The sequence below is a fragment of the Schistocerca piceifrons genome, chromosome 2 (genome assembly GCF_021461385.2).
Source record: "Schistocerca piceifrons isolate TAMUIC-IGC-003096 chromosome 2, iqSchPice1.1, whole genome shotgun sequence".
NCBI lineage: Eukaryota > Metazoa > Arthropoda > Insecta > Orthoptera > Acrididae > Schistocerca > Schistocerca piceifrons.
The window spans coordinates 165,005,151-165,026,979 of record NC_060139.1 but is presented as its reverse complement, the minus strand read 5'-3'; the positions used below and the strand labels follow the sequence as shown (position 1 = coordinate 165,026,979).

Genomic DNA, 21,829 nt, shown 5'->3' with positions numbered 1-21,829 from the left:
GTTGATAGGTATTTTAGGTTCCATATTTTATTGCTTCTTTGCGAATTTTCATGTGAATGTTAAAAAAATTCATATTCGTCAAGTTTCCTTCCACTGTACTAACGATATACTTTGAGATAGAACCTGTCTCTAATGTTAACTCAAAGCTACCAGCACACTCACAGATTTCTTGCTGGCACACTAACAAGTGAGTAAGAGCAAAGTTTGAAAGTAGGTTCGCTCCTTATGATTAAATTGTAGATTTTCTTCTTGCTCTCTTCTTACTTTGATGTAGGATGTTAGTTATACAGTACTGTTTTTCTAGAGCATTTGGCCAATCTCGAAAATATGAAAATATTCTTTCGCGGATGGGTATCCATAGTTTTTTTATACCTTTTCACACAGTTACGATGATGTAAAGATTATCATTTTCCGCGTCACGCAGCGGTGTAATAGACGCAACGGGAGACGGCACGATGAGCACGTAACTTGCAAACACTAAATGCATCGCACTCACGTAGCCCGCGCGTTTTGGAGGAATATATGTTGATAACTACTGAAACTCTTTATCCAACAGAAGAGATGCCTGTATTCGTTTACGACAACATCATCGTGCCCACATCGAAAATATAAAATTGGCTGAACAAATACCAGGAGGTACTGGTCTTCGAATGGCCCACAAAATCTCAAAGCTTGAAGCCAATCGAACGTATTGGGGCCCTGAAGGTTCAAGACTGGGAGCTGTGTCAGAAACGCACTTGATATTTCAAGTACAATTCAGGAACCAGCCACTTTTAAGAAATAAAATAAGTAAACAAAATCACTCAAGCAATAAAATATGAAGATGTGGTCATGGTAACCAACTCCTGTTTTGGAACTGCGTTGATTAAACGTTTTTACCGCTATTGTTGCTTTTAGTCAAAAGGAGTCCGTAAAAATAATAATACACTCCTGGAAATGGAAAAAAGAACACATTGACACCGGTGTGTCAGACCCACCATACTTGCTCCGGACACTGCGAGAGGGCTGTACAAGCAATGATCACACGCACGGCACAGCGGACACACCAGGAACCGCGGTGTTGGCCGTCGAATGGCGCTAGCTGCGCAGCATTTGTGCACCGCCGCCGTCAGTGTCAGCCAGTTTGCCGTGGCATACGGAGCTCCATCGCAGTCTTTAACACTGGTAGCATGCCGCGACAGCGTGGACGTGAAACGTATGTGCAGTTGACGGACTTTGAGCGAGGGCGTATAGTGGGCATGCGGGAGGCCGGGTGGGCGTACCGCCGAATTGCTCAACACGTAGGGCGTGAGGTCTCCACAGTACATCGATGTTGTCGCCAGTGGTCGGCGGAAGGTGCACGTGCCCGTCGACCTGGGACCGGACCGCAGCGACGCACGGATGCACGCCAAGACCGTAGGATCCTACGCAGTGCCGTAGGGGACCGCACCGCCACTTCCCAGCAAATTAGGGACACTGTTGCTCCTGGGCTATCGGCGAGGACCATTCGCAACCGTCTCCATGAAGCTGGGCTACGGTCCCACACACCGTTAGGCCGTCATCCGCTCACGCCCCAACATCGTGCAGCCCGCCTCCAGTGGTGTCGCGACAGGCGTGAATGGAGGGACGAATGTAGACGTGTCGTCTTCAGCGATGAGAGTCGCTTCTGCCTTGGTGCCAATGATGGTCGTATGCGTGTTTGGCGCCGTGCAGGTGAGCGCCACAATCAGGACTGCATACGACCGAGGCACACAGGGCCAACACCCGGCATCATGGTGTGGGGAGCGATCTCCTACACTGGCCGTACACTACTGGTGATCGTCGAGGGGACACTGAATAGTGCACGGTACATCCAAACCGTCATCGAACCCATCGTTCTACCATTCCTAGACCGGCAAGGGAACTTGCTGTTCCAACAGGACAATGCACGTCCGCATGTATCCCGTGCCACCAAACGTGCTCTAGAAGGTGTACGTCAACTACCCTGGCCAGCAAGATCTCCGGATCTGTCCCCCATTGAGCATGTTTGGGACTGGATGAAGCGTCGTCTCACGCGGTCTGCACGTCCAGCACGAACGCTGGTCCAACTGAGGCGCCAGGTGGAAATGGCATGGCAAGCCGTTCCACAGGACTACATTCAGCATCTCTACGATCGTCTCCATGGGAGAATAGCAGCCTGCATTGCTGCGAAAGGTGGATATACACTGTACTAGTGCCGACATTGTGCATGCTCTGTTGCCTGTGTCTATGTGCCTGTGGTTCTGTCAGTGTGATCATGTGATGTATCTGACCCCAGGAATGTGTCAATAAAGTTTCCCCTTCCTGGGACAATGAATTCACGGTGTTCCTATTTCAATTTCCAGGAGTGTATTTAGATTGTTGTTATCCAAGAATTTCAGAAAATTAGGAGAATAAATTTTAGTAAAGCGTTTTGGAGTATTAATTTCATCTCTTTTATGTGCAAGATGGAAAGATTAGTACAAACTAGAAAAACATGTAATATACGATGGAATACTTCGCGCCAATGTAAGACATAGAACCTTGTGCAGTTTGTCGTCAATTCACAAAACTACTCCTCTTGTAAGTGAGCATTTGATAAAAGCCTTGGGGCCGAAACCGGTCTTGTAAATATATAATTTTTTGAGGAACTGGAGCTATGGCATCAAAAGTGATGGTCACAGTTACGGTTACGTAATGTCTGCGATAAGGAAGATGTTAGACGAACTAAGAATTAATATCTGTTCTGTATTGGTAAAACAGTGATGCAATGGAAAAGCATGCGAAAGTTATTGTATGAGACAATTGAAATTGTATGAGTAACAGCCCATCAGAAAGCAAGAAACACGAGACAATATGGTAACAGGCCTAATATAAACAGGAAGAGATTTACATTCAGTAGTAATGGATCGCAGTAAGAGTGATGCAACATTCAGGAATGAGTCTGCAAGCAGAGGTTTATGTGGTGCATTAGGAAGTATAGACTGAGTGGTGACTTGATATGAGAAGCAAACAGCGGCTCGTGCTGTACGTTCAGTACTTAATGTTTAGTGCGCCAGCTAGATGACGTGCTGCGACACAGCGCTTAAGCTGCCTCGTCAACAGCTTGCTAGGGCGACTAGAGCGTGCTAGACGCAGGCAGAAACAGCGGGCAGTGCGCGAAATTATGCAACACTAGTTGCGAATGCCCGCGCCGGGGTAAGTGCCGCGTAGCCGCAGACTATTTGCATGTCGACAGCTGCGGGATTAATGACGACCGGGCGTTCGCATGAGCAGCGCTCTGTGATCTGACACGCCATTTCCGGCCGTGCGTCCTACGCGTTACAAACCCTCCACTCTGCTCTGTTCTCAACGCACTCATCACACACCCAGTTTTCGCATATTTTTCCTAATGAAACTGATGTGTCATCTAATCCCATAAAGTACACATTCGGACACATTACTCGGTATTGATTTTGTTCTGTTCATCAGTTTCCTTACTTGTTTGATCTAGCCCGCCACAACTGCCTCTCTTGTGCCAAGATGATCTCAGACTGGCACTAATACCAGAAGTCCCAAATCATTTGTTGTATAAATTCTAATATCTGTCTTCCACTAAAGTTTCTGTATTCTGCGGTCGTGGAAGATGTTCTCCGACGTCGTTACACTTGTACTGTCGTTTTGCCCTGTCTTTCAGTCAATGTTTTCCTCATACAAGGCGATTCAGTTAAACTGTTCTCTTCATATATTTAAGGAACCGTTTGAGATACCACAGTTCTAAAGGTAAAATCTTTTAGGATGTTCAAATTAACCTAAGGACATCATACACATCCATGCCGTAACGGTCGCGCGGTTCCAGACTAAAGCTTCTAGAACCGCTCGGCTACAATGGCCGGCTACAACAGTCACGAAAACTTTTTAAGTCCAACGGGGATAGAGAACTTGAAGTCTGCCACTACTTTGTTCGTCAGTAGAACAACAGCACAAATGATTCCAAGTCCCAGATGGCTCGCTGTCGATCACGTAAGAGTCCCGTGGTCGTGGAAGCGGCGTGTTTTCTAATGCGGCGGCTGAGTCCTTGGAACGGTGAAGGTGAATGTCTTCCAGCTGCTGGCTGCAACGGAACTTCTGTCCGGAGCTCAAGGCCCTCGTGGAGGGATAGTTGCGTGTCCTTTTCAGCACGTGACACGACGGATTCATGAAGACATGTGTGTCTGGCGACGACCTCTGTCATCACCGTGTACGCCGCATGGTGGCCTGACCGGACTGCTGTTGATTCCGTATGCTGGCCTATACGCTGAGTTCTGAGGCTGCAAAGTCCCATATCGTTTGAACTGTAGGGGCTCAGCTACGGTCGCAGGTTCGAATCCTGCCTCGGGCATGGATGTGTGTGATGTCCTTAGGTTAGTTAGGTTTAAGTAGTTCTAAGTTCTAGGGGACTGATGACCGTAGATGTTAAGTCCCATAGTGCTCAGTGCCATTTTTTTTTTGTAGGGGCTCAGCTTACTACCCCGCACTATGTAGAGGGTCGTCAGAAAGGAAACGCTTGTAGGGATGTAGGTTGTAGTGAGTCATAAATGTTAAGAAAAATTAGACAGCGAGGTCGTCGCGAGCAAATTCAGGTTTCAGCTGATCAAACAACGCATTCGTTGGGCAACACCGCCCCTGGCAGGCTGCATGAATGTCATCGCGCGACGTCTCGGTTGGCTAATTTCAATGCTAATAACTCTGAAGATGCGCAACGTATCGCATTTTTTCCTCAGCAGTTACGTTTCAGTACAAACTGCCCTGCAACATTCATACAAGTGTTTCATACATTTTCTGACCACCCTGTATGTGTTGCGCGTGGTGTCGTCGGCGCCTCCCGCCTAGGGCGCCACGGCAAATGTATAAGAAGAAAACAAGAATCTAGTAAAAGTCACGACAACGAGCGCTAGCACTCCGCAAGACACTGTACAGAACTTGACCGAAGGTGCTTCGTGTCAATATTATTTTTCTTTCGTATTCATTTCCGCTTTCCAAGAAGACTAAGACGGGCCGGCCACGTCTATAGAAGAGACCAGGGATCATTACTAAGAGAAGTCTCAGAAAATAAACCGGAAGGACGAAGACCTCTAGGAGACCCGGTTGCCAAGGATCTCGAGGTCCTGAGAGCAAGGAAAGAAGATGCCGAAGACGAAGCCAAAAACCGACTGCGGTTATTAGGGCCAGAAGAGTAAGAGTAAGTACACTACTGGCCATTAACATTGCTACACCAAGAAGAAATGCAGATGATAAACGGGTATTCATTGGACAACTATATTACACTAGGACTGACATGTGATTACATTTTCACGCAATTTGGGTGCATACACCCTGAGAAATTAGTACCCAGAACAACCGTCTCTGGCTGAAATAAAGGCCTTGATACGCCTGGGCATTGAGTCAGATAGAGCTTGGACGGCGTGTAAAGTACAGCTGCCCATGCAGCTTCACCACGATACCCTAGTTCATTAAGAGTAGTGACGGGCGTATTGTGACGAGTCAGTTGCTCGGCCACCATTGACCAGACGTTTTCGATTGGTGACAGATCTGGAGAACGTGCTGGCCACGAATCCAGATACGCCCGTACAAGGACCTGCAACATGCGGTCGTGCATTATCGCAGGGATCGAATGAAGGGTAGAGCCATGGGTCGTAACCCACCTGAAATGTAACGTCCACTGTTCAAAGTGCCGTCAATGCGAACGAGAGGTGACCGAGACGTGTAACCAATGGCACCCCATACCATCACGCCGGGTGATACGCCAGTATGGCGATGACGAATACACGCTTCCAATGTGCGTTCGCCATGATGTCGCCAAACACGGATGCGATCATCATGATGCTGTAAACAGATCCTGGATTCATCCGAATAAATGACGTTTTGCCATTCGTGCACCCAGGTTCGTCGTTGAGTACACATCGCAGGCGCTCCTGTCTGTGATGCAGCGTCAAGGGTAACCGCAGCCATAGTCTCCGAACTGATAGTCCATGCTGCTGCAAACGTCGTCGAACTGTTCGTGCAGATGGTTGTTGTCTTGCAAACGTCCCCATCTGTTGACTCAGGGACCGAGACGTGGCTGCACGATCCGTTAGAGCCATGCGGATAAGATGCCTATCATCTCGACTGCTAGTGATACGAGGCCGTTGAGATCCAGCACGGCGTTCCGTATTACCCCCATGAACTCACCGATTCCATATTCTGCTAACAGTCATTGGATCTCGACCAACGCGAGCAGCAATGTCGCGATACGATAAACCGCAATCGCGATAGGCTACAATCAGACCTTTATTAAAATTGGAAACATGATGGCACGCATTTCTCCTCCTTACACGATTCACCAGGCAACGCCGGTCAACTGCTCTTTGTGTATGAGAAGTCGGTTGGAAACTTTCCTCATGACAGCACGTTGTAGGTGTCGCCACCGGCGCCAACCTTGTGTGAATGCTCTGAAAGGCTAATAATTTGCATATCACAACATCTTCTTCCTGTCGGTTAAATTTCCCATCTGTAGTACATCATCTTCGTGGTGTAGCAATTTTAATGGCCAGTAGTGTAACTACACCATTTGATTAAAGGGAAAGGGGAAAGTTTCTTTTCGTATGTCCTAATCTACTTTACCACATTCTCATGTCCTTATGTTAGCTGCTGCCGGGTACTGGTCGTACAGTCTACTTCGAACACAAGTTCTCTACATTTATCCCACAACCTTTCGTCATAACTAAACTTTCTGATCAAAAGTTTCCGGACACCTCCCTGTAAGGCGGAACTGACAACTAGATGTCACGAGATTCGAGCAAGCCAATATGAAATGAGGCAGGGAGTATTATCTTGTCAGTAGAAAAGCAGAATTGGTTGTTTAGGAGATCTCAGCAAGTTTGAACTTAGTGACTCAATGGCGTCTGAGTAACAGATCCATCCGGAACATTTCAACCCTTCTAAGTTGCCAAAGTAGACTGTCTGCGATGTAGTTGTGAAGTCGAATCGTGAAGGAACAACCACTGCTGGACCACGACCAAGGAGGCTCCGTGTACCGACACACAGGGGCCGTTAGGCATTGCGGAGGTGTGGTTTTAAAAACCCGAAACAGTCCAGAAAGTACAGTGACTGCCTATAGGCAGTTTAAAAAAGTCGGAAAAGAATGGGGTAGAATGGTCGAGCATTTATGTAGTCGATAGTAAGAGAGACTTAAAGCTATGTAAGGAGCAAAGCCACTGGACAATACATCACTGAAAACGAGTGATACGGTGTGATGAATCAGGCTACACCCTGTGGCAGTCCTATGGAAGAGTTTGAGTTTGGTGAATGGCTGGGGAACGTTATCTGCTACCACTTGTAGTGTCAAGAGTAACAGACGGAAGATGTGGTGCTATGTTATGAGGGTGTTCCTTCATGGGTAGGTTTTGGCCCTTTAATTGCACTTAAGAAGACACTAAGGTTGAAGCATATAAATACATTTTACTGCGTTGTATACTGAGAAAAGGAACAATTTGGGGATGATGATTCTATCACCATGACAATTCACCCTTTCGTAAAGCAACGTCTGCTAGCCCAAGGTCTGTGGAAAATAACATTTCTCAAATAGGCTAGCCTGCCCAGAATCCTGAAATGAACCCAGCTGGAATCTTTGTTGATGTAATGGATTGTCAACACCAGTGGACAATACCTTGTCTGGTTTTGCTCCTGGGAAATAATAGGCTGCATTCCTTCACAGGCACTCACACACACACACTTAACATGTCCCTAGGAAAGTTCAAGTGGTCAGTAAGGTGAATGATGGACACACCCCATAGTAATATCCGCTAACCGCTGCCTGCATACCCTTGAGACGTGTACGTTGTCTTTCTTCTAAGGATTCTCTTTCAACCACTGCCAGACAGGTAGCTATTATTAGAGGGTGAGTCAAATGAAAACCTTAAATATTTTTAAAATATCATTTATTGTGCAGAAGTGGTACAAAGCTGTATCATTTTTCATCATAATCTCTCCCACGCTCAATGCAAGTCCTCCAGCGCTTACAAAGTGCATAAATTCCTTTAGAAAAAAATTCTTTTCCTAGTCTGCGCAACCACGTATACACCGCGTGGCGTACCTCTTCATCAGAACGGAACCTGTTTCTCCCATTGCGTCTTTGAGTGGTCCAAACATATGGAAATCACTTGGGGCAAGGTCTGGTGAGCATGGTGGATGAGGAAGACACTCAAAATGCAGGTCTGTGATTGTTGCAACTGTTGTACGGGCAGTGTGGGGCCTTGCATTGTCATGTTGCAAAAGGACACCGGCTGACAGCAATCCACGTCGCTTTGATTTGATTGCAGGCCGCAGATAATTTTTAGGAGATATGTGTATGATGAACTAGTGACAGTGTTCCCTCTAAGCATTTAATGCTCCAAAATGACGACTTCTTCGTCCCAAAAGAGAGTCATCATAACCTTCCCTGCTGATGGTTCTGCTCTAAACTTCTTTGGTTTTGGTGATGAGGAATGGCGCCAGTCCTTGCTCGCTCTCTTCGTTTCCGGTTGGTGGAAGTGAACACAGGTTTCTTCCCCAGTAACTATTCTTGCAAGGAAGCCATCACCCTCTCGTTCAAAGTGCCGAAGAAGTTCTTCACAAGCATCAACACGTCGTTCTCTCACTTCAGGAGTCGGCTGCCGTGGCACCCATCTTCCAGACACTTTGTGAAACTGAAGCACATCATGCACAATGTGGTGTGCTGACCCATGACTGATCTGTAAACATGCTGCAATGTCATTCAGTGTCACTCGGCGGTTTTCCTTCACTATGGCTTCAACTGATGCAATGTTCTGTGGAGTCACAACTCGTTGTGCCTGACCTGGACGAGGAGCATCTTCCACTGAAGTCACACCATTTGCGAACTTCCTACTCCATTCGTAGACTTGCTGCTGTGACAAACATGCATCACGGTACTGAACCTTCATTCGTCGATGAATTTCAGTGGGTTTCACAGCATCGCTACGCAAAAACCGAATAACAGAACGCTGTTCTTCCCTGGTGCAAGTCGCAAGTGGGGCGGGCATCTTTATACTGATACTGCGATGGTATGTGTGCATCTGTACCATGCTGCCACCTACAGGCCATTCTGCACGCTGTTTGTAGCACGCTTACCAACATGTAGGATAACGGCCCGAAATTTCGATTTGTTATTACAAATTTAAGGTTTTCATTTGACTCACCCTCGTATGAAAACTGCAGCAGCGTTGGATGTCTGCAGTGGACATAATGAAAGGTAATCTGCTGTGGGAAATAAAACATAGTGACTAAACTAAAGATGAACTGATTGTAGAGCAAATTGCAAAAAATTCTAAACCTAGACGGGGGACTTATACAAGTTGTGTGGAAAGGCTGAGGAGAGGAGGAGGAGGAGGGAGGTTCAGATCTATTAGTGGGGTGTCTGATTGTGCTCTAGCCAAGCCAATCGCGTTAGCTCGCCGACACGCACCCCCACTCCCAGCCAATAGCAGAGTGATGCGGTCAAGTGGCTGACGAGGCAGGCAGTCATTCTGATCGCCGGCGCTGACCGCTGGACCCCCGGGAACCACGTTTATCGACGCCAGGGCTTGGGGGATGGGGGAGGGGGTAGGGAACTAATGGACCGGCCGACCGCTGCGGATTGAGTTTCAAGGCGCACCGCCGCTTTCACGACCGCCGCGCCGCGGCGCCACCAATTCCGTGGCGGCCGAACATGCCGTCAGTTCCTGCACTCGCTGACACCGCGATGAATACTGCATGCGTTCAAAGCCGTCACCGGAGAGCACCTGAAAGCGTATCACTGAGATAGGCTTAATGCCGTTACGTATGTCCGTGGTCACCGGATATGTAGAGAGCGCGGAGAAAAATGTAGAGAAAAAGACGGGTAATAAAAAAACTCCCCAGGGTAAACGTAGTACTTAAGCGATGCAGCCCCAGAGGACTCCTCCACCAGCGTTGATACTTATGAACGTTTCGTAGGCTTCAGGTCCTGTAACTAATTTATACTTTTTACCGGTCGATATTATTCGTCTCTTTAAAAGAGTTGTCAGTGTTTTATTTTCCACTAACTGGATAATATTTGCCGTCTCTCATTCAGTTTTGATTCAAAAAGCACTGCTCCCATGGAACAAACTAGGTCGTTATTACACATGATATGCTGAGAATCATAGATGCAAGCCATTAGGTAAGTTGTGTAAAATGAACCCGAAATCGATCGACAAATGTCCGGAGCAGGTTAAGACATACTTCTGAGTATTGTGGTAAAAGGAACCCTTGGTCTCCAGACGAACGTTAGAGAACAATAACGTTAATCATGATTTACTCGATTTGTTACATCAGTTACCTATGTTTGCACAAAAATACATTCTCAACAGAAAACACTTTGTAATACGTAATCGCCGAAACGTACAACACAAAACACAAAATATGCAACAGCCTTCAGACAGATCCGCAATTCCTGTTACCTTCGTTGCGCCAACAGTTCAGATTAGTGCTGTGTCGCTCATTCATAGAATTCCTTAGTTTTTCTTCCTTATAAAATCAGGCGTGCCGTATTGTGTTGCCAGAAGGGAAGCAGTAAGAGCGGAGAGCGTTGGTCAGGAGAGCTCCCTTACTCCGAACGTGTACGAGCCACTGGATATCACCTGAGTAAACAATCCATCAGAGACATTTCAACCCTTCTAAAACTGCCCAGAATGACTGTTGGTGATGTGCTTGTAAAACTTAGACGAGAAGAAACATACACAGTTAAACCAAGCCCATGTAGACCTCACTGAACGGATGGTCAAGGACCGTCGAACAGTGCGGAGGTTGGTTGTAAAAAATGGCGTGAAATCATTCCTGAGTTTTAAGGTATTGTTACCAGTCCAGCTGGCACTATGACTGTGCGTAGCGAGTTAAAAAGAATGGTGCAGTGGTCGAGTAGATCCTTATGAGCCACAAATTTCTGTAGCCAATGCTATGCTATACACGACATGGTGTCAACAACGACGTCACTGCACAGTAGATGACCGAAAAATTTGTAAATTTGTGGTAGGACCCTAATCATACACGCTACTTGGTCTAACTTAGACTAACTTACGCTAAGGACAACACACACATCCATGCACGATGGAGGACTCGAACCTCCGACAGGGGCAGCAGCGCGAACAGTGACAGGACGACTAAGACTGCGCGGCTACCCCGCGCGGCAGATGTCTGGTAACGAGTGGTTTGGCGTGATGAATCACGCTGCATCCTGTAGCAATCCGATCGAATGGTTCGAGTATGACGAGTTCCTGATGAACTTTACGTGCAGAATAGATGTTGTTACGGTATTGGGGGGGGGGGGGGGTGCTTTTTAGAGGCTAAGATGGCTTCATTATTGCCTTTAAGAAAATGTCAAATGTGGAAGAATATGAATATATTTTACGGCATAGTATACTGAGTATAGGAGAGGAACAGTTAGGAGACGATGATTGTCTACCAGCCTGACTCGCCGAGTGGTTCTAGGCGCTACAGTCTGGAGCCGCGCGACCGCTACGGTAGCAGGTTCGAATCCTGCCTCGGGCATGGATGTGTGTGATGTCTTTAGGTTAGTTAGGTTTATGTAGTTCTAAGTTCTAGGGGACTGATGACCACAGCAGTTAAGTCCCATAGTGCTTAGAGTCATTTTGAACCGGGCAACGGACAACCACGCCCACGATGACATTAGGGCGCTTATCAAACTGGATAGTGATTACCGGGTGGTCCCACATCCACAATCGCTGTGTACACAGTCACAGACGATGCAGCATGGCACAGAGAAGACGTCTACCTGATTCTCTGAGGTGAAGGATCTAGGAAGAATGGAAGCAGGACAGTCCCAAATCCATTATGGACCGCTGGCTTAATGTGAATCGTTCTGTTGTTTCCCGGGTGTGGCGACAGTTTAGAGAGACCGGGACTGTATAGCGAAGACTAGGGCAGGGCTGACCACGTTTGACGATAGCTGTAAAGGCAAGACGGTACGCCCTTAGTACTTCACGGCTACTGCCATCTTACCTCGCAGCATTCAGTGGATGCGTTGTATCGTGGCAAACGGTGTACAGTAGGCTTCGGCAGAGTGGCCTTTATTATTGGATACCTACTGCATGTGTACCTCTGATGTGTCTTCGCAGAACTTTATAACTGAGTCATCAACATCCCACTTGGACGGTCGAATAGTGAACCAATGTCCTTTTCGTAGATGAGTCCCAGTTTTGTCCGGAGAATGATTCTCGATGGATTCTCATGTGGAGGGAACGTGGATCTTTCTGGATCAAAACATTGTGGAAAGCAAACAATATCGAGGAGATCCCTAATGGTGTGCGCACGGATTATGTTGACCACACGAACACCTCTTCATGAAACTGTAACGGTGAATCGGCAAGGTTTAACTGCTGTCAAGTATCGTGACGAGATCTTGGGAGCTCATGCGCCCTAGACTTCCTACTGATGGAGAATAATGGTGGATCTAATAGAGAAAAGATGACCCATGTTTTGTTTGAAACGGAAGATATTGAACTGATGTCGTGGTCTGCACGCTCTTCCGATTTTAATCCCGTAGAGCACCTCTTAGATGCACTAGGGACAGGGGTTGGAGCCACCAACCACACCCCAAGACGGTGTATAGCTCTCCACTGAGAATGGGCGTTATTTCCTCAAATTAAGATTGATGACATTATTCACAGCATGTCCCGTTGTTCTCAGACCTGTATTGCTCCCATATGTGGCCATACCGCGTACTGAGCACATTAACCAGTTGTTGGAATGCGTGTGCAAATCCGTTAAGTAAAAAAAAAAAAAACCAAAAACATTTTTGTCTACTGTTATGCATGTTGCAATTATTTACGTTATGTATTCTTAACATTGTTTCTATTTTACTGTCGCCTGTTTATACCTTTTCGTGGCAAAATAATTGCAAACTTGATATATTTCCGTTTGTTGCTTTGATTTAGGACACCACTGTAGTAGTCAATTCCGCATTACGCAGAATTGTATGGATACTTTGATCAGATATTGTAAACGTGATTGTGCCGGACAGTTAAATTATTCTAAAGACTCTCACAGCGCTGTCAAGGAATAAATAACAACAGTTGCTGCGACAAATGGCATGCCCGCCACGTAATTGGAAGTTCGGGTGAGTGTGAAAAAGTAAAACCACAGTGTCAGAGGTTGAAAATACCGCTACAATTGTAAGGTTGTTTCATGAAACACACACGACTGGTTTCGGGTTCTTGTACGTCCGTCCATCTTCAGGTGTCGTGACTTGGTGCTGTGACCCCGAGCGCCGCGGTGGACGCCTACAAGATGCGGTGCGCTACCAGCGAGCGCAGAGCATGAGTTACCTGAAGATGGGCGTATAAGAACACGAAACCGGTCATGTGTGTAATAAATGAACCTTACAAATGTAGCTGTATTTTCAACCTCTGGTATAATGCTGAGTTGCGGATGTTCCTCCAACAGGACTGTTTGTAAAACCACAGTGGGTTGCTTACTGCATTGGGCCGCGTTTGTCTTGTACGTACCGTATTATTCCACGAGAAACTGTTGTTTATGAGTTGCGCAATATCGATGATTTTGCGAGAGAGGTAATTTTGCACGTCTAAGTAAAGGAATATTTGCAGGAAGGGAAGGAAGTGAGGGCTGGTTCAGGATGAACACACTCTTTGGCGACAGCGGTATAGGAAGTCACTCACGCGTACTTGCACAGTACTTACCGAGGATGCCGAGCCGGAAGTTGAGCGTGATGACGATGATGCGGCCGAAGCTGGCGAGCGTGGTGCCGTCGTACGGGTTGCCCGAGTTCCATTCGTACGACTCGCCGTGGATGAACACCAGTACGGGGAACTTCTCCCGCACTCGCGGCGACACTGCACAGAGAAAGGCACGCGTACGGCTAACCACTCGGTACAGTCTTACATGCTGTGTACGTTGTTCTCAACGTGACACAATTATTATCCACCTCCAAAATCTCTTAAGCCTTAACACGTGATTACCCGCGTCTGCTAAATATTGTTGTGAAATGATTTGCTTAAAATAAGCACTTAACAAATCTGAATGTCCTATTTCTTTTTCATTATGCTATTGTACATTGTAGAAGGACGACAACTTGTTACATGAAACTTCCTGGCAGATTAAAAATGTGTGCCGCACCGGAGCTCGGGACCTTTGCCTTTCGCGGGCAAGTGCTCTACCATCTGAGCTACCCAAGCAGGACCCACGCCCCGTCCTGACAGCTTTACATCTGCCAGTATCTCGTCTCTTACCTTCCAAACTTTACAGAAGCTCTCCTGTGAACCTTGCAGAACTAGCACTCGTGAAAGAAAGGATATTGTGGAGACATGGCTTAGCCACAGCCTGGTAGATGTTTCCTGAATGAGAGTTTCACTCTTCTGTAGAACAAGTACTCCTGAAAGAAAGGATATTGTGGAGACATGGCATAGCCACAGCCTGGGGGATGCTTGCTGAATGAGATTTTCACTCTGCGAAGGTTCACAGGAGAACTTCTGTAAAGTTTGGAAGGTAGGAGACGAGGTACTGGCAGAAGCAAAGCTCTGAGGACAGGGCGTGAGTAGTGCGTGGGTAGCTTAGATGGTAGAGCACTTGCCAGCGTAAGGCAAAGGTCCCGACTTCGAGTCTCGGTCCAGCACACAGTTTTAATCTACCAGGAAGCTTCATATCAGTGCACACTCCGCTGCAGAGTGAAAATCTCATTCTGGAAACTTGTTACATTACGCGCAGTGCTTCACGTCACCAGATACAGTGTAAGGTGGGCATGTCATTTTGATTTTTGTAAGTTACCGATGTGCACGTCAGAGAGGGAGAGAGAGAGAGAGAGAGACAGAGAAAGAGCAAGTTCTGTTACTGTTAAACAACCTTTGGTGTTGTTGAGACACACTCTCTGTGCAGTCTTAGTTGAAAAGTGGTAGGTGATGTGCTGTGTTGGCTTGTGATTATATCTGTTAAATGAAGAAAATTTTATTGTGAAGGATAGAAAGGATGAATATGATGTATAAACTGGAAGGTGATAAGAATACAAATTTTGAATAATGTTATTATTTTTTGAAGAGTTGAAGTTTGAGGTAATACTCCAGCACTGGGCAGCTACTTTGTCGAATGGTTATTGGCGGCTGGTTAACTTGCTCAGAACTAAGAGAAAGGTCACCTCACTTCACTGAATCATGCGTTGAGATACCAACTCATTAAGCTGTTTGGTTTTTAAAGAAATTCTCTGTTAACATTGCATCATTTTCAAATCATTGTTCACTTTGTCAAGCATATTATCGTTCAGACCATCGTGATGTGTGAAGATCACGTGAAATTTAACTCTGTCTTCTTGAATACATTCTTCATTCTAAATTAATTTTCTTGGAGTATCCTTTCATAGGAATACTTGCTGTCCCCATCTTACTGTTGAAAGTTGGTTTATCTTTACGCATTACCACATTGCACCATACGGCATGCAACAGTTTGAATATTGACTTGAAATTTTACTTAAAAATAGAAATCTAACTTAGTCGCTGCCTGCTTGCTGTTCTCGGTTGTGCTTTCGATAAATCTGCAACAATATTGTCAAGACGCGAGGTAAGTGGAAATTTTGATTAGAGCCAGATAGTTGTTTTACTTCATTTGCGCATTTAATATAAAGACAAATGGTATTCAGACCAGTTGAAGTTCAATGCAGTTCTGTGTAGTCAAAGGTTATTATACGAGTTTACGCTGAATAACAGTTTGTGGATACATAGTTTTGGTAGTAGGTAGATTTTTTATAGATTTTGAGGTGAATTTGGGCTGCATTTCACGCCGAAGCATTTGTAGAGTAGAGGTTGCAGCAGCTTTAAGTAGATACGCAACTAACGCTCAACCGACCAAATAAGCTGCTTTTTCTCCATTGAACTAGAATAAGGAATAGTAACAGGAAGACGAATTAAAGCTAGGACACATCATATTATATATAAAGCATACTATGCGGTAGTAGAACCTTTTACAATGTCTAAGCGTTTCAACTGTAGAATAGGCAGTAAAACAGTTTTTGAAAGCGTATTTTCTATATAATTACGTGACACAGTGTATGTACATAATACGTGTATAATGTATGTACGAATAATCTTTTATGAGACCATAGATGTAGTCAACCTACACTCTTTATGTTTGTTTTTTTGGTACTGACGTGAATGGCCTGAAATCGAGAAAATTGGATAGCCGATGATAAAATAACTGGAAAAGCACTTCACCGTACATTGAAATTCTTAACACTTCATACCCACCGGAAAAAGGCAAACGGAACTCGGAAACAGAATTTGAGACGACGTTCATTCCTTCCGAGAGTCGGTAGAGGTGTGGACCATCTTTCAATGTCTGAAATATGTGGAATACTGACCAATATTTCTACGTAACAACAAAGAATTGTCTACAGCAGTCAAATACGGAACACATGTGTCAAAGGCTTTGGTATCGAAAATTTTCAAGATAATACTGAACATATGTTTTTGTTAGTACGTAGGTCTTACACAGATAAATAGAAGTTTTATTTGAGATCTCTAAATAATGAAATAAAATCCTCGTACTCGTAAGCAGTCTTAAATATACAAGACACATAGAAAATACAAAAAATTGAATTTTATAAAGCACATCTTGTGGTACATCATCAGTTGCACTTTAAAGAATTTGTTTTCCAAGCTGGTATAGCGCCACATTGCTTATCATCAGTAGTATATGCTGTACACGACTACATCAAGTGACAGGCCTGTAGAGTGTAAAATTTGTAGCCGGCAGAAAAAAAGGGTCAAGCAGCTTTGTCCATATACAGGATGTCCCAGAAATGTTGTGACAGACTACGAGGGAATGTAGACGATGTCTTGAGGAACAAATCCATAAATGGAGCCCTTGTCCGAAGGATTGTAGAGGATGTCTTGAGGCAGATATCAAGGGTAAGAACCCGTGTCCGGAAACGTCATCCAACGACGATACAGAGTGTCCAAGTTGTAGGTGCCGGCGTCTGCCACTACGTGACCCCTTCGGCAGCAAACGTGACTTTGTACTGACTGGTAGTAGGCGCAACGTCTCGCCATGTTGCATGTTATTCAGTTATTGCGCTCTGATTATCACAATTGCCAGTGGAGAAGAAGGAGCTGGCTGGTGCATAGAAAGGCCTTGTCTCCAACGAATGCGTTGCTCTGTTGCCTCGATGGATGACGGTTTCATACAAGGGTTTCCATTTGCAGTTTAATTTTCTCCTTGAACCTTCTAAAATCGCCAATATACGGTAGAAAAATAGACTGCAAATGGAAACGCAAGTACAAAAGAGTCATCCACCAACGCGACAGAGCATCGCGTTCATAGGCGACGAGGCCTTCCTTTCCCTAAGCACAGGATAAAAGTGTACTAAAAAGTAGCAGGCTGATGACAAAGCAAATAAATGTTATTTATACGAAACGAGACAAACAGCTTGTTTCAGTATATGAAAATCAGATTTTAGACAGGTTCAACTCACATTACTATATATTATTTCTTAAATTTCAGATTAGTCCTGAATTTACATCTCAGTTTCAGTGTGTACGGGACCTACTAGTTACAAGATTAAGAGATTTCATATGATACCTTGCAAACTAATGGAAACAGCTTTGCTTGATAATGTACTATGCTTAAATCTTGACTACGCATCACACGAGGATAAGGTTTATAGTATTCCAGGTTACGTTATACAGTTTTTACAGCCTGATCCTCTGCGTTTATGATAGGTCCTACACAAAGATACTTGTCTTTAAAAATTACCAGACGTGTTTTATCCTTTTTATCTGGAACCGGTTTTTAGTTAATAAGCATGTTCGAAATGTGGTAAGTTTGCACGAGCAGCTGCAACTTCTACTAGAGACCAAATTACGAGTATCAGGAAGGATTTTTAACAAAAACAAATAGTCAGTAGTTTCTAAAGACGAAAGCGGAATAATGTTGTCTAGTAAGGCTTCACAGTTAGCACAATCTCTGAAAGCTCAGCTCTGCAGGTCACTAAGTACCTGATTATCAAGTAATTCTAAATAAGACTTTTGGCAGTATTTCATCCCATTTGTGGAACTTTTTAATCGAGAAATATGTTTCAAAGATTAAGTAATGCGTCACCAGGAAATTAAACCCGTCAAGGAACACGGAACTGCGGTTGAAACTCGATTAAGAAGCTGAAATTTAAAAACTTGCTGAGCGAGAAATCGCCCATTTATCAGCTCCGTCGCATCGGGGGCAGCCCTTTATAAATATCAAAACGGCTGTTTACTTTCGAAAAAGTCTTCTTCCTGCCACCCTCCTCCCTCCTCCTCCCACCCTTACTCCACAGCCCCCTCCCCTTTCACCTCGAACATGAATTACCCCTCCGTGATTTGCAAAGTCTCCGAGCAGCAGGGAGGGCTTTTAAATTTCATCATGAAAGTCCCAGCGGAGGCACGACTTATAACAGTACACGGCATCATCGTAAAACACATACTGTAATTGCTTAGATGCCGAACAGACCGAAAAGAAAATTAACCACAGATTGATTTTGTATGCCACAATTAGCGTTAGTTTGGGTTAATATTCGTAAAAGAGCTGCAGAAGATTACGCGAAGCAGCTGTTAGTTCTTTATCCTACACCGAAATAACGTAGGTTGTGGGTGGAACAGGGTTTGGGCTGGGGGTTGAGCAGGCTTGGGCTCAATTTTACAAAGAAATTCTTGAACAGAAAATATTCTTCTCGACAAAAAAGAAATGATAACAAAACAGAACTTAACTCACAGTTCAATAGATTCTTGAGGGCAGGACTCAACAAGAAAAACTCTTCATAAAAAACCTTTAACATAATAAAAACAAATTCAAATCGACTTTTCCGCAGCTTTTAACAGTGAACCGATAATACTTCACAATATCTGGTCCGTGGCCTCGGGAATTAACCGCAAGACAAGAAACTAGTAGACAACTCTCTGTCTTAACTAAGGATAATTACATTAGAACTCAGCTAAATAAAGATCTACGCTCATTCCTGTCACTAAGAAGTAACTGAAGCGAAGCTACATTCAAGCTTCTATCGGACTGTCTAGACAAATTTCTCAATGCTGTTTCATGTACAATATGACATACAGAACAGATCGCTCTCACAGGGTAAAATAACAAGATAATTTTCTGTAAAATGGCATAAATAAAATCAGTCTCGTTGACAGCATAATAATAATGTGATCACCTTCTGCACAATGACAGGTACGATGTCAATCATGGTCATGGTGTGTAAATAAGAAAATCAATGCGGCTCTTGCTGTTAGAGAAAACATCCGCACGCCCAGCGTGCCACCACACAACAATCATAACGCACCGCACTGCGCCGTCGGACTTCCCAAGTGCAATAATGCTGATCACCCAATACCCTCAATGCACAACCTGTATTTACAGTACTTTAGGTTACAACACTAAGCCGACTAAAATATTGCTATAGGTCACTGAACTACCCAGTTAGCACTACTCTTGCAATCTGGAAGCCCTTGTCTCTGTTTCCATTGGAATCGCCGTCCTCTGCCCGGGAAAAGACACCAGCCACCCCACTGGGTCGTTTGTGTCCACACTGCGGCCACGCCCCTCGCTGACTATTAAAGAGGTCCAGTAGACAGCTCCTTGGTGTCCCAGCTCGGAGAAGGCGTTCTGTTCTTGGTTCTCCACCAACTGACGGCACTCGTCCACACCTCCATTCGCTTCCGTAAGCAGCCACTGGACTGCACGCAATGGAGGGCTTACGGCACACAGGGTACCAGAAACAACTCTGCTATCCCAAAGATAAGTTCGTGACCCCCCCCCCCCCACCCTGCCGCCATGGGAATGAATTTTCAGGGCTTAACGGCTCTTTATCCACAGCACAACACAAGATAAATTTGAGTAATTCATCTAATAGATACCGTTCATTTTTAAAATTCAAGTAAACAAATAAATCTTTGGGCACCCCTAACCAAACTTAACACAGGTTAATATTAAAGAGGTAAAAAGAGGCAACTGAAACTAGGGTTAGTGTAACACAGAAAGAGATGAAAATACTACGAAAAACATGAAATGAAGTACGCGACTATAATGAACAGCTGATTTAAAACGCTAAAGCAAAATTACTACGAATAAAGGGTTGGAAAGTGTAAATATTGTGGTGAAAATGTACGTCCTAATACAAATTAATGACGCACAGAATAACATTAAAACTGTACGGGATATTCTGAGACAGGACAACTAGTCACTGTACAAAATAACATAATAATTAAATAATATGACAATGTTGTGACTGATAGCTCGCAACCGGCGAGAACTTTTAACCATCACTTTCTAAATGCAGCAGCAGAAATACGATTATATCGTTCAGTTGAAGAGATTATATTAAAAACGTCATTCCACAAAACTTTAAGCAACTAAGCAACTAGAAGGAGCACTAAGATCCGTCACTGAAGTGAATAGTACTCTCTCTCTCTCTCCCTCTCTCTCTCTCTCTCTCTCTCTCTCTCTATATATATATATATATATATATATATATATATATATATATATATATATATATATATATATATATCAAAAGGACTTACCTAATCATCGTTTTATTTCCATACTAACATTTTTTTCGAAAATATTCGAAAAAGTAATGCACACACATTTAAGTAGGAAGAATTTCTTAGCATGTCTCAGTTTGATTTCCAGAGGTTATCTCGAATGAGAATACTAATTATACATTTATTCACCAAATATTACAAGCCTTGAATCCATATTGATATCATATATTCGAAAGTAACTCTGTCTGTTACCCTTTCACGGCTAAACCGCTGAACCGATTTTGATGAAATTTGGTGTGCAAAATGCAAATAGCTTCAACCCTGGGGAAGGGCACAGGCTACTTTAGAAAGTTGGTAGCACAAGGTATTTATACATCTGAAGGGTATAACGTGAAATATGGAACAATAATTACTCTTCGAAAAAAGCTATTTACAGTTTGACTTTTGAACTTCGTCACGTTTACGAATTTTATTGTTTTGTACGCTACTTAGAAAACGATTCAACGTAACGAATACAACGATTGTACAAGCCTCAACGTGTTTAATCCATTTCTGTTCTAATTTCAGACACAAGCACGTCGCATTTTAGCCGCTGAACTTCACGCGTCTCTTATAGCTTCGGAGACACTTAAAGACTAACAACAACTAAGTCCTTTAAATGCCGCACGAGATACAGAGAGAAGTCGTACCCTACATGTAGATCATGGGAGGCTTTTAGTGAGGCTGCATTTGAAGATAATATGCAAGTGATAATATGTAGCCTTGGTTGATAGGCAGATACGTGAGGGCATGTGACCTTACTGCACATACAAATGTTAGCAAATTTGCGCTGCATTGAACTACAATTTTTTTATTTTCTTTCTTCGTCATTTTAAGCTATTTATTAATTTTAGGAAGTCCACATTTTATTTTAGTACCATCACCATCACTCATCGTAACAAAACTACTGCTAACAGTCAACAGTTCGTGGCTTCAGGTAGTTGTTGTTCTCGTCTTCGATCCAGAGACTGGTTTGATGTAGCTCTTCATGCTACTCTATCCTGTGGAAGGTTCTTCATCTCTCAGAAACTACTGTAACCCACAACCTTCTGAATCTGCTTAGTGTATTCATCCCTTCGTCTCCCTCTACGATTTTTACCCTCCACGCTGCCCTCCAGTACTAAATCGGTGATCCCTTGATCGCTCAGAACATGTCCTACCTACCGATCCCTTCTTCTAGTCAAGTTGTGCTGCTAATTCCTTTTCTCTCCAATTCTGTTCAGTACCTTCTCATTAATTATGTTATCTACCAACCTAATCTTCAGCATTCTTCTGTAGCACTT

At 44.3% G+C, this 21,829-nt stretch overlaps 1 protein-coding gene across 1 annotated transcript in view; it reads right to left on the bottom strand.

Annotated features, from left to right (window-relative positions):
* Window positions 1–21,440, bottom strand: part of LOC124775218 — a 385,130-nt gene extending 363,690 nt beyond the window's left edge. Inside the window, exons 1-2 of the mRNA XM_047250056.1 lie at window positions 21,425–21,440; window positions 13,686–13,838 (exon numbers count right to left, since the gene is read on the bottom strand). Coding sequence (XP_047106012.1) covers window positions 13,686–13,838; window positions 21,425–21,440 — 169 coding nt within the window. The remainder of the gene's footprint in view (window positions 1–13,685; window positions 13,839–21,424) is intronic.
* Window positions 21,441–21,829: the final 389 nt, after the last annotated feature.